Source organism: Vitis riparia, chromosome 18 (assembly GCF_004353265.1).
Source record: "Vitis riparia cultivar Riparia Gloire de Montpellier isolate 1030 chromosome 18, EGFV_Vit.rip_1.0, whole genome shotgun sequence".
Taxonomy (NCBI): Eukaryota; Viridiplantae; Streptophyta; class Magnoliopsida; order Vitales; family Vitaceae; genus Vitis; species Vitis riparia.
The window spans coordinates 6,900,979-6,913,641 of record NC_048448.1 but is presented as its reverse complement, the minus strand read 5'-3'; the positions used below and the strand labels follow the sequence as shown (position 1 = coordinate 6,913,641).

The following is a 12,663-nucleotide window of genomic DNA, read 5'->3' as shown; positions in this document are numbered from 1 at the left end:
TTATGCTTATTGCTTTCTAAACCATGGTTATTAGAACATCTTGGAGAAACCAGGAGAGTGCTTTGCTTTATGTTTATGGCATGGCTCTGTAATCAGCATACTGCACTCCATCCTAAACTTAATATTCTTTATATATATATTTCTAGTACAATTTTCGATTTGCATGGATGACGCTGCGAAGGGCCCTTAAACTGACAAATTGAGGTTGGAGTTTCTGATGAAATATCATTTGAGAAACCACATCCAGTTGGGTAAAACTGGGTAGCAACTGGCAATGGTCCGACTGGACTTCACTTGATTATCGAGGCCATGAAACTAAACCTTACATGGCATTGACAAACGAAGACCCCAAAGTCATCTGTGCTTCACAATGTCCCAAAATGCTTTATCACCACCTCTGAAAAACCGGGCAATTAAAAATGGTGAAATGGATTGTGGACATATTTGAATGTTAACAATTGTTCCTTGGGGTGGGTTGGATAAATACAATAAACCATCACCACCCTGAAACATACCGAACCAATCACTAACCCTACAAAATCCATTATCACCATAAATACTCGGTAGCTCCTGAACAATAATTAAGTGTGGATAGAGTACGCGAATGCTCTGTTGATTTACTCCCTTTACACATGCAAAAATTTGCCCAGCATCTTGGAAAAAATAATGCTATTACATACTGTGCCCACGTCCACTTTATAGAACAGAAAATCTATGGTAACGGATTAGCTTGGAGCAGCAGTGATTCTAAATTTCAATTTGTTTTTTAATGCAAGGCTTAAATGAATGGACCTTGATCCTAGATACCTCAGTTTTCGAGCATCTGATTCAAGTATATGAAAAGCAGGAAAAGGTTCATGTAAACATTTCCATGTACAAGGACATAGCTGCATGTCTAGTTGTTTGCTTCGGTAATATCGGAAGTCTCTTGGCCTGAAAAGAAATTCTGTCCACTTTGTCCATCTCTTCCTTCCAGTAAACCTTTCCACAGCCACAAAATTTGCATCAATCCACCATTGGCAACATGCAAAAGAAATGCCTGTCCTTGTGAAGTAAGAAATGTGGACATGAACTTCACAAAGACAAAGAAGCAACCAATGCCCAAAAGGGGCTGCTTCAAACCCATTTTCTGTTAACAGCAAATCAATGACACAATAAATCATCAGCATAAGAAGTCAAGTGACTGAAGGATGTGAACAATACAGAAGAAAATATACCTCTGAGTTGGGAAACAATTCTCGAGATGTCTCTTTCAAGAAGTCAGCCATCATACAGCCAACAAACAAACCAAAGGGAATCATCAATTCTTTGTTTCTGGAGATGCAAAATATGACATCTGATACTGAGCTAAGAATGAATAATGTAATAAAAGACCATTTCAGTGCTTTCTGTCCAAGCAAAAGCAGTTGCTGCAGCACTGTATCCTCTGCTTTCTTCCATGGGAAATCTTTAAGTGAATCAGGAGCAGCCTCCCATAATCTTTTCCTAAGGATACTCATTTGCATTTTGACCTTATTTTGTTCACTGAACTGTGCCATAGTTCGTAGTTTTATAGAACGTGAGTGCAAGGTTTGGCAATTGTAGGCATGGGATAGTGAGCACCCATGGAGCTGACAAGGTCTAAACAAGTTAATCTGTACAAGGGAGTAAAAATGAATGTCATACAAGAAAAGTTCCAGATTCACAAATTTATAAGCTTCCATCAGCAAAGGATTCTCATTTCTGAAATAGCTTTCTCCCTTGAAGATAATAAGCCTTCCAAGTGTATGGAGAATTATCAGAAAGAAGTCAATTAAGTAGCGATAATTTACTTAGGAGCACAGGGAACAGTAAATATAAGAAGCATAGAATGCAAATGGGAGTGGCTCAGATTGACAAAGAATATTTTGAGTGAAGCATTGTTTAACATGGAAAAGAGAACAATAGAGCACCGGTAACACACTAATATGCACAAATGTTGATCAGTATTGGGTAAGATCATGACATTCCATTTTGGTGTAGAGAAAGGTATTAAGGAAGTCGAAGAAGCTGAGGGTTGCTCATATTGGTCTGGGCCTTTTTTGAGGAGAGATTTAAAAGCAAGTTGGCATCTTGTAAAAGACAGTTCTCATCTAAAGGGGGGAAGAACACTCTTGCTAGCCTGCCAATCTATTATATGTCAGTTTTTGCAATTCCTAGGAAGGTGAGATGTGGTCAAGAGAAGACCTAGAAAGGCTTACTATGGAGAGGTGGCAGTTTAGAGAGCAAGATCATGTTCAAGAAAGGTTGTTGGGGGTTTGGGAATTAGAAGCATTGTTCATCTTAACAAAGCTCTGATGGGTAATTGACCTTAGAGATTAGGAGAAGTGTGTTTGCACACTAGCATTTAGACAAAAGTGGAAGACAGGAATCACTTGTCTAAAATTAAATTTATCTTTACTAGTTTGAAAATATTTAGATAATTATGCACTCACACATTACTTCTCAATATGCTTCCTAAAATTCCCTTTTTCAAAAGTGTGTTGGACTTCATATGCACTTCCTCTCCTCCTCTCACTCTCCCTCTTTCATTCTTTCACAAAATGCTCTATCTATAATGTCTTTCTCCCATTCAAACACCTCCACTAACATTAAACCCTAATAATATCTCATTGTCCTGCTCTATCTCTCTTCATCTCATTTTCCCATCATGAAAAACTTCTAGTCCTACCATAAACTACCGGTACCTTACCTATTAACTATTCTTTCTTGGCTATTCATAATTAATATGAGTATAGAAAAATATGGTATAGAATTTTTAAAAAATATTGAACATTAACAATTAATAATACAATGATAAATAATTTCAATTTATTTATCACACAAGATCCTTTTTAAAGAAAGATAAGAAAAATGAATCATGAAATAGAAGGTTCAATCCAAATAGATGCAATTCATATTCTGATGAGTCTGAGAAAGAGAAAAGTTAGAGAATAGGAGAATTATGAAATTAGGGTTTGATGTTGGTAAAAGTGTTCGCATGAGAGGGATTTTGCAGATAGGGCTTTTTATGGAAGAATGAGAGAGGGAGAGGGAGAGGAAGAGCAAGAGAGTGAACCATGAAGGGTAACAAGCATTTCCTTGAGGTGATAAATAAAAAAGGGCATTTTAGAAAGCATATAGGAAGGTAATGTCAGGGTGCATGATTATCTTGTGCAATTTCTCCTTTGTCCAACTAAAGAGATATAGAATTTAAGGCATCATCTAAAGTTTGTTTCTTTGTTTGGGAGGTGGCTGGAAGAAATTCACATTTGAGCAACTTATGAAGCGGGGTTGATCTATGGTAAATCAAATGGTGCCTCTGAAAACAAGACTTTGAATCATTTGAGCACATTCTCCTACATGGTGATTGAACCCCAAGTCTATAGTCTTTGGTTTTCACTTTCTTCGATATGTCTTGGGTTCTTCCTCGTTTTATTAGAGACATGTAACTTATTTAGCATAAAAACTTTGTTGGGGTTGATAATAGAAAGATCTAGAGGTTGATCCTTTCGTGCCTTTTTTGGAATATATGAAAAGAGAGCAATCGTAGAATATTTAAAGGGATAGAGCAGTTGACTTTAGCTTTAGCTATGAAAAGTGCACTCCTAAAAACCTTATCATATGGGAATCAGCTAGTTGGTGCTAGATTGTGCTAGCTAGGTTTGGTTCGTACATCCATTTCTTTTGGCATGTTTGGTATACTTCATGTGTAAATAGGTTGCACTCCTTTTTATTTGGTTCTTCATTATAGATTTAGTTTTAATTATTTATCAAAAAAAGAAAAACAAGTTGTGCAAAAGAGATAGAAGAAAATAAATGACAAGTTATTTGATTTATAATATCAAGGATCATTGATGCCACCTATAAGATACGACAACTAAACAAATTCAAATTGAATGCATGGAATTCAATCAACAAGATCTATCTATATCCTCTGAACAAAGATAAATGAGCAAAACCAGAATGACATACAAGAAACAATACAAATATGAGGCATTATTTTTCATCAAAAAGGTATCTGAACTTCAAATTGACCAAAAATCCTTTCCACATAACCCCTCATTATAGTGGTTAGCCCACTAACTCCATTAACTATTTCTAGAATAAACACTCTTAGTATTTTTTTTACTTTCCATATTTTATTAGACTTCTAGCATGTATTGTAATAAGGATAACATTAGAGTTGGTATACGACTGAAGTTCTGAAGAGCTGAGCTGATCGTCCCATAAGTAAAGCATGTAACAAAGGAGCAAGCATATACAAAATTGTAACTTGTAAGACATTTCATTAGGGGTGGAAATTAATAAAAGTGGGTAATGTTCGTCGTATCAAAGCCTAAGCATTCTACTGAGCATTTAGTAATTAAAATGATTATTAAATGGGTCAATTCAGATCAAATTTGTATTTTGTAGGATGACCCAAAAAATACCTATTTACTAAATCGGTTATGCAAGTCGACATAAATTTGACCCAAATGCGATTATACTCCACTCAAACCCAGGAAAAGCATGTTGTGTTTGAGCTGTATTTGTGAACTGAATCAAACTTTGTCTACCCTACACTTCATCCAGAACCAATAACCATTGTATCAAATCTTTACCATGAACTCGAACGACCTAAACAGATTACTATGGAAACCAACATTGAATTTCATATTTCACCTGAATGTGAGTCTGTTAACCACCTCACTTTCAAACTTCCCCTTTTTTTCCTCCCACAGCGAGGAAGGCGCTTCACCTTAGCCATCCGGCAATCCAACTCCAAAAACGCATAAGCATATTTACTCTACATCTTCGGACCCAAGCCTTGAGCTAGTTCAAGCTTTCATTTTCTTGAAAAAAAAAAGAAAAAAATAAAATAAAACAATGCTAACTTCAATCCTACCGCTTAGGGCCTTCTCCAGATCAAAGAGAAGAATACAAATTCTGAACCCACACAATTTGTGAATTATTATACAATACCAAGAGTATGAATGATTTAAACCCTTAACAATGTTGTAAAAATATAATTGTGGAGTGCCACAATACTTAAAGACAACTTATACTGAGAAAGGAAAAGGAGGAGAGATCATACACGAAATCTTGAAGACCAAACTGTAACTGTAGACGCCGGTAGCGCCATACCTCTCGCCGTCGGTTCACCTTTCACGCTTTCTCCTCGTCTCTGCAGGGTTTACCAGATTAGAGGGTATAGTGGTCATTTACTAAGTAACCAAATTATTATTATTATTTTCTGAAACGCTATCGGGCCAGGCCGAAAAAGGCCAAAGGGGAATTTGGGCTGAGCCAACAGGGGTATACTGAAGATAGAAAAAGGTCAGCCGAGGGCCATAAATCAATTGGGCAGATAAATCAAGTACAAACCCAACAACCCAGGCCCATTTCTAATCAATGGCAATGGCTCATGTACGGTACTCACATGTTGTTTATAACTTTATATTATGATGAATTAAAATCTATCACTACATTTATAAAAATTGATTTCAGTCACTCATCATTCACATAAATCCAAATTATTCCTATTTTTGAGAAGGTATTATTATATAATCTCAAATCCTTTCCGAGAATTCAATTTCTGATTATTACTGGCTTGAATATCTTCGAGGGTGTCGGCATTTTACCAGTAAAGAACACCTAATACATAAGTTAAGTCAAAAAACAATAAGAATAATGATGAATTAAAATAAAATAAAAAATGATAAAAGTAGGCAAACCAGTAGATGATGATTTTAATTAAAATAAGGCAGTGGATCAAAGGGCCATCCTCCTCCTTTATCCAACTTTTTTTGACATCTGAATGAAGACCCAGAGGGGCAACTCATCTTGTTTTCCTTGGAAACAGAATAATGCAGGTTTTTCTTAAAGTACGTTTTTAAATGTAATGTCCAAAGATAGGACAAAGCTGAAAGTATTCCTCATGTTAGTGAGTGTCACAATCATTGAATTAAAAAAAGGATGAGATTTAGAATAATGGGAACGGGGTTGATTAAAAATGAAAAAGTGGGCAAGAATAGTCGTCGTTTGGCTGTTGTCATGGACTCCATAAGCCTCAATCACGGATTTTTTTGGTTTATGCCGTCGTCACCAAGTTGACAGAATGTGCCTTCAATAAGTCAATTTCAAAATTTTGGTTTTTTGTTGGGGACTCCTTCTGCGGTGCCTCTTCTTGGTGAGGGATATTCCTTCTGGCTTTACAGCAAGTAATCACTTACAAGCTTCCTAGTTTTAACTCTCCGAATCACAAAGCCCAGGACTTTTGGGATCTCCTGCGTATGCCGGAGGTTATGTTAATTTCTGCTACAGTTTTTGTGCGGGACAAAAGTACTGTACAACTTAAAATATTGTTAGGTACAATGTATATGTACATGTGAGCCAGACTATGTTAGGGTGTGCGTTTAGATAAGCACGAAGAGTGGGCTTTTAGAAAAGAGTGAACAGCAACAATATATTTGTGTTGGGAATGTAACTTCCACCTCCTTAATTATTAGCTTTTCGCATTATGCGCCAAGAAATTTTGCACGTTGTCAGACCATATTTATTGAGTGTCTGCCCCATGCATGGTAGGAAAAAAATTCCCATATTGGAAGGTTATGATTGTCTGAGTTAATTTTTGGTATATACCCATCTCAAACTTTGGGTCTGATCTCTGTCTTTCTCTCTCTCTCTCTGCATCTTTCTGCTAGGTGTTGAATGGTTGTTAGGTATGTGGGCATTGGTACTAGGAAAAAACATCACGAGGCTCATCATTTGGTTCGTTGCTTAGTTGATTGTGAAACGTGACTGTAGCACATATATCTAATTTTCTGTTCTCCAATTAAAACTTGTTCTTTCAGATCAAGAAACCTATTCTCAACTACTTCTCCCACGATTTCTCTTATTTGATGGAGCTGAAGCTATCGTCTGACTGGATTTCCTTCAATTAATTTTTCTTCTTAATGTGGATTTTGTATCATTGTATGTATCTCAAACAAATCAAGTTTATTGACGTGCTTGTTGGCTGAGAAAGGTTGGACCACCTAGTCTGCTACCTTTCCGTCATGTATGCAGTATCTCCGAGAGTGGTAACCTACCACCCTAAAAAAAAAAAAAAACAGTTTTCAAAGCCTCTCAAGCAAAAATTCTCGTAGCTTTAAGCCCCTTTCCTAGCTAGTATGATCAACATTCCCCCAGTCTGCTGCCTGAGCATTGAGCACAAGATCACTAGACACCCTTCTTGATTCCTATTTAAGTATGTACCCGCTTCTTATATATGTTTATATTTTATTCTTATGTTATTCAAATAAAAAATAATTTCACTTTTCTTCCATGCATTCACGATAATGGAGAGAAAAAGGTCAGCGACATGTCAACAAACCATACAGGAGAAGGAAGAAGTGTATGGTAAGTGATATTAGTTAATTCATGATATCTTAGTCTTGCTATTTTTATATTCTAACCCAATTTCAGAGTTGGTTTGGCTTTACGGGCCGACACTCTGATCGATTGCTTGCCAAAATAACTACTGGTTTCAAACTTTCAAGTTATGTCAACCTATTGTTAACAAATCATGACCATGGCTTACCAAACAAAGATAATTAATCAGCACAAACAATATTATTTTTCTTATCTAAAATAGTATTACAACTGTAATCAACTATGCTGGTTGTCTACTTCTTAGCAGAGAGACAATCCTTGATAGTGAAGAGTATGCTTCACAGCCTTCCTAATTTCAAAGACATTAATGACTGTTTGAATTTTCCTTCGTAGTACAGCTTTCCAAATATTCATTTCATCATATGGTAGAATTGGGCATGATACATCAGATGGCAACTAAAATTATGGTAGCAGCCATGTACATGAAAGATGCTTAAAATTTTGTCAAGTAAATTGCTTAATTAGGATTACACAACTTTGTTTCCATAATGTTGAACGGTGGATCAGGCTGCAGGGAGAAATACGACACAGATTGTTATAGATATTGGCTGCTGGCGTGAATCTGTAAACAAACTATCATGTATGGTTGGATTAATCATGAGCTAGGCTTAATTGAGTTACGAAATCTCAAAATATTAGCTATTGAACATTTAAAGCTCTATAATTGAGTTACGAAATCTCAAAATATTGGCTATTGAACATTTAATGCTCTAAATGATGAAGGATAAATGGGACTTTATACCCCAAAGTCTGGCTGCTATTTGTGATAGTGATTGAAACCAAAAACAATGAATTATCTATTGCCCGTAAGCACGTGCAGACAGGTTGACCGATTATGGGTGCATAATTGCAACGTTAGGTAACAATCAGTGTCAACCATAGCACTGGCATTTCAAACAATATGCGCACAAGTGAACATCCTTACTTGAGAAACTCGGGTCTCCTAGTGCTTATATGCATATTTATAATACTATTTTGGGTATCTAGCTTGAAGACTTGAGAAGGAGATTTGCAAAATGAGGGACCTAAACCATAGAGATGACTAGCTACTTGAGGCTTGGTCAAACAATCTTCTCTCTTTGAGGAAATCCCTTCCATGATCACCTGTGTATCCTTAATTGAAGATTTACTAGGCATAGATTTGGAGGTAAGGATCAAGCAGATTCTAGAAAAACAGTACAATGCACACATCCCACTTGCTTGATCTATCACCAAATTATAGAATACAGACATCTTTTCTTGAGGATTAATTCAAAGACACTAAACCATATATAAAATAAGAATCTTCAACACCCTAACACTCAGAAAACATGAATAATTAATTTCTCTTTGATAATGCTCATCATCCTCACATTGCTAAGATATCTGAGCCTGTGATAAGGTACATCTTGGCAGGCTGTTCAATTTCTATACTACTTGAAAGTATGTATATTCTAAGGCTTTGGCTTCTCCTGAGTTCTCTATCTAATTTCTCTCTCAATCCTTCTTAGTAATTAATTCCGCTTAATTGACTCCATACCTGCATTTATGTGGTTCTTGCATAAATTCGCATCGTATGATGGACATTGATGCGTGATTAAGGCACATGGTAAGTTACAACCAAACATTAAGCGCACTTCACCGTATCAGCTAGGCCTGTTTGAAGGATCCTTTTAAGCATGAAGGGAAAACTCATCCACTCTAAGTAATCGCAATCTAATCACCTATCTGCATGGATGGCATTACTAACAAGAAGTGAGGATCTAAATTATCATAATTGTTGAAATCCAACTACATAACTTCTATCATGGGTTTCTGGAATATACATAAATATGTGACTATGTGACTCAACTAATGGCCGACAAAGATAGATTTTAGCTTACTTGGATCATGAACAACTTCAAATAGGGTGGCATGATCCTAACAACTAAGCTTGGATGCCTGGTTCTCTTGTGCCAAAAACAAGCATGCATGAGTACCTCTAGTGTTATGGAAATAATGTGCCTGATGTTTTCATAGAAATGAGAACGTTTAAATGTTGCAATTTGAAATCAGAGTTGGTGAAGATTTAAGGTAATTTGACTGATAAATGAAGCCCAATGGTGTTGTCCAGGTGAGGTGCAAAAGTTGTAAGATTGGCAGAAGTGACTATGGTTACTTGTGATCATCATTACTGTCTTAAGTTCCACTATGCTTTATCTAGTCTTGGACTTTGGGGGACTATGAACCTAATTTTCTTGAACCCTAATGTGTGATTTTGGTTTACAGCTAGGATTCCTTCCATGGTACAAGAAAGTCAGGAGTTTGATGAAATCCAAGAGCGCTAGCTATAAGTTCTGATCCCACATTATGGAAATATTAAGAAAAATAAATTCGGCACATGGTCACCCATATGATACATGCGTTAAAACTTAAAAGAAAGCGCATACCTTTTATTAGTATTCAAAGGAACACTCATCTTTCTTCACCAGATCACTCAGTACGTGGGAACAACAGATCCAAGCATGTCTCCACTCAAGAAGCTAGAGTAATTGAGCCAAGTTTGCATTAGTTAGGGTTATATATAGGCTTTCAAGCACTAAATGCCCCTAATTCAACAATAGAGAGATTCAGGCCAATAAAGTACAGTAAAAGTGTTCATTGAAGAAGCAACTTAGAGATACTAAAGTCAGTTCTTAGAGCAAGCAAATATGAGAAAACAGAAGTGAAAAACAAACAAATCACCGGATGAGTTTATTAGAATTTTAGGTCTGGGAATCCAGCACCAACTTCACAACCGGTTCAAATTTACACCATCCATGTTCAGTGTGGTTATCGCGGGGTAGGGTACCTCAACTCTTCAAAATCATGTTCTTGCGTCACCCCTTGCTGTTGAAGACCTTCATAGTTGGAAGCAACAGGAGGATAAACCAGAGAGCTCGTCTCACCCCAACTGAGACTTTGCTCATAAGCAGTTGATCCGGGTTTGTTATTGGCCATGTCCTGCGCATATAAGAACTCCAGCCCATCTAATCTTTGTGGGTTGCTACAAGCCATCTCCTCCAGCTCAGCTAAAAAACTGTTCTGTCCTTGTAGCATGTGTAGCCCTCCCCCTTCCATATTGTACTCAGCGTTTGGAAATTCAGAACGAGGGTTGTTTAGGGTATTCATAGGAGAAGAAGACAGAAAGTTTACTGAGTGGTCAAAAGGTTGTTGAACGGATGAAATATCAATCGGGAGCTGAAGATTTGTCCCGTTTTGGAGTGGTTGTCCGTCATCAGAAAATCTTCCTCCAAGCCTGATTAACAATCTTCTGATGGATGAATGATCGTTGAAGCGTGGTTCTTCGTTTGGGTACGGTATTGGTGCTGGCACGGGCAACTCAGGCCAGTAAGGGTTTAAGTTTTCATTATCAGAAACCATGGCGTTCCCACTTGCTCTTTTCATCTCTTGCTTCGGGCAGCTACCTCTGCGAGCCTGTTGTTCTTTGCGCTGCTTACCAAGGAGCTTCTTCTTCAGTCTCGTATTCCAGTAGTTCTTTATATCATTGTCAGTTCGTCCTGGCAATTGCGCTGCAATAACAGACCACCTGTTCATGAAAACCAAGTGTTTCATTACAACATGAGCCACTCCTGTAAAATCAACCCATTGTACCACTCAAAAGAGGTCTAAGAGATGGTTAATCATATACAGATCTACAGTTATGAGCATCATTAAATTTTTGAGGGCACACCTGCTTCCAATACTTATATAGAGGCTACAGATGATGTTATCTTCTTCTTCAGAGAATCCTCCGTGCCTGATATTTGGGCGGAGATAGTTTAACCATCTAAGGCGGCAGCTCTTCCCACATCTCTTGAGGCCTGTATACAAACAATTCTCGTTTACCATGTGAGAAATTGGAAGTTCAACTGAGTTGATCTAAATAAATGAAGATAGAAGAGGGAAAGAGAGAAAGTTGATTCGGGGTTACCAATTTTTTGTGGCAAAGCGATCCAATTACCACCAGTGCCATGCTGCTCAATATATGACTTGAGCTTGGCATCTTCTTCAGGCGACCATGGGCCTTTCTTGACGTTGGCTTTGTCACAGCAAGGTGCCCTCCCCATTTCTTCTGTGTTGTGAGCTTGAGGTATGAGAGAGATTTTACTCCTCTTTTCTTGAAAGTAAGGGTTGTGTGAGAGAGATTATAATAGGCGGAAGAAGATAAACATTATTTCCGAAAGAGCCATATTGTTTTAAAATGGGTATGGCAAAAAGATGTGACCTTGAATAGAATATTCGAGAAATTAAATATGCCAGTGTTTTCTTCTTCTTTTTAGTCCGGAATCTATTTTTTATGGACATATACCAGGACTTTTCATTTCATTGGAACTTTAAGTGAAATATCCCAACCATCTATCGGGAGATGGCAGGATTATTGGGTTGACATACATCAACACATGATATGTAGACCGTCCCACACATACATGCGAGATACACTGTATCTTCACATTTCATATTATTATGCCATCATTTTGGCTGCTATCTTTGTAAGGATTAGATGATGCTGGGTCCTTCCCATGTTTGACAAGGTTACATTTTTGTTTGGTTCTTATCACTCAACCAAACCAATTCAGTTGGAATGAGCTATACTTGTACATGTCTCCTGTGCTGATTGGGAGAATATTCTTTGCTATGGTTAGGACTTGAGATATACTATCTTAATGGCCATTTTCATACCCCCAACCACCCCAACACACAGAGCCACCGCATTGTATGGTTAAGAATGAGAGAAAAATATAGTGTTGAATTCAGAACAAAAGTCAAATTCATCTGATGATTGAAACATCCAAATTAAGGTCTAACCTAGCAGAATTCTAGAAGCAAAAAGAGAGGACACTGCCAGATATTAAAATCACCAGGAAACCAAAAGGAAATTTCGTTTCTCCGGTAGGTTACCTAATCTCTAACAGAATTAATTAGAGGAACATAGCATCGCCCGGCTCCGGCTGCAAGAACAATGTTGTATTCTAGACCCCATCACCTGGATAGCTTCCAGGAAAAGAAAACCATGTCAAGAGAACAGTGCTGAGCCAAGTTAGTGAATAGCAAGACAAATGATGGTAAGTCCCATATTTTTTCTTCATGCTGCCATGGCGGAATTTAATTGGAAGAAAAATCGTGTAGTGCTGAATGTTTTTGTGCCCTATAGCGCAATCCCATGGAAGAAAATCATTGATATACTGATGAATATTGACTTCTTTATGAATCCAGTCGTATGGGCTGTCTCTTAGGAAAGGATGAGTGTCC

The 12,663-nt window shown here is 37.3% G+C and overlaps 2 protein-coding genes across 2 annotated transcripts; both read right to left on the bottom strand.

The window, feature by feature from the left end:
- Nucleotides 1-571: 571 nt before the first annotated feature.
- LOC117905947 lies at nt 572-5,172 on the bottom strand. The gene is made up of 3 exons (XM_034818842.1): nt 5,075-5,172; nt 1,218-1,634; nt 572-1,129 (listed from the first exon to the last, which is right to left on the bottom strand). The coding sequence occupies exons 1-3, from the start codon at nt 5,120-5,122 to the stop codon at nt 896-898; spliced, it is 699 nt and encodes a 232-aa protein (XP_034674733.1). The 5' UTR covers nt 5,123-5,172; the 3' UTR covers nt 572-895.
- Nucleotides 5,173-10,000: 4,828 nt separating this feature from the next.
- On the bottom strand, nt 10,001-11,548 carry LOC117907258 (transcription factor RAX3-like). Its single transcript, XM_034820741.1, has 3 exons — nt 11,345-11,548; nt 11,105-11,234; nt 10,001-10,960 (listed from the first exon to the last, which is right to left on the bottom strand). The coding sequence occupies exons 1-3, from the start codon at nt 11,478-11,480 to the stop codon at nt 10,204-10,206; spliced, it is 1,023 nt and encodes a 340-aa protein (XP_034676632.1). The 5' UTR covers nt 11,481-11,548; the 3' UTR covers nt 10,001-10,203.
- Between the last annotated feature and the right edge of the window lie 1,115 nt (nt 11,549-12,663).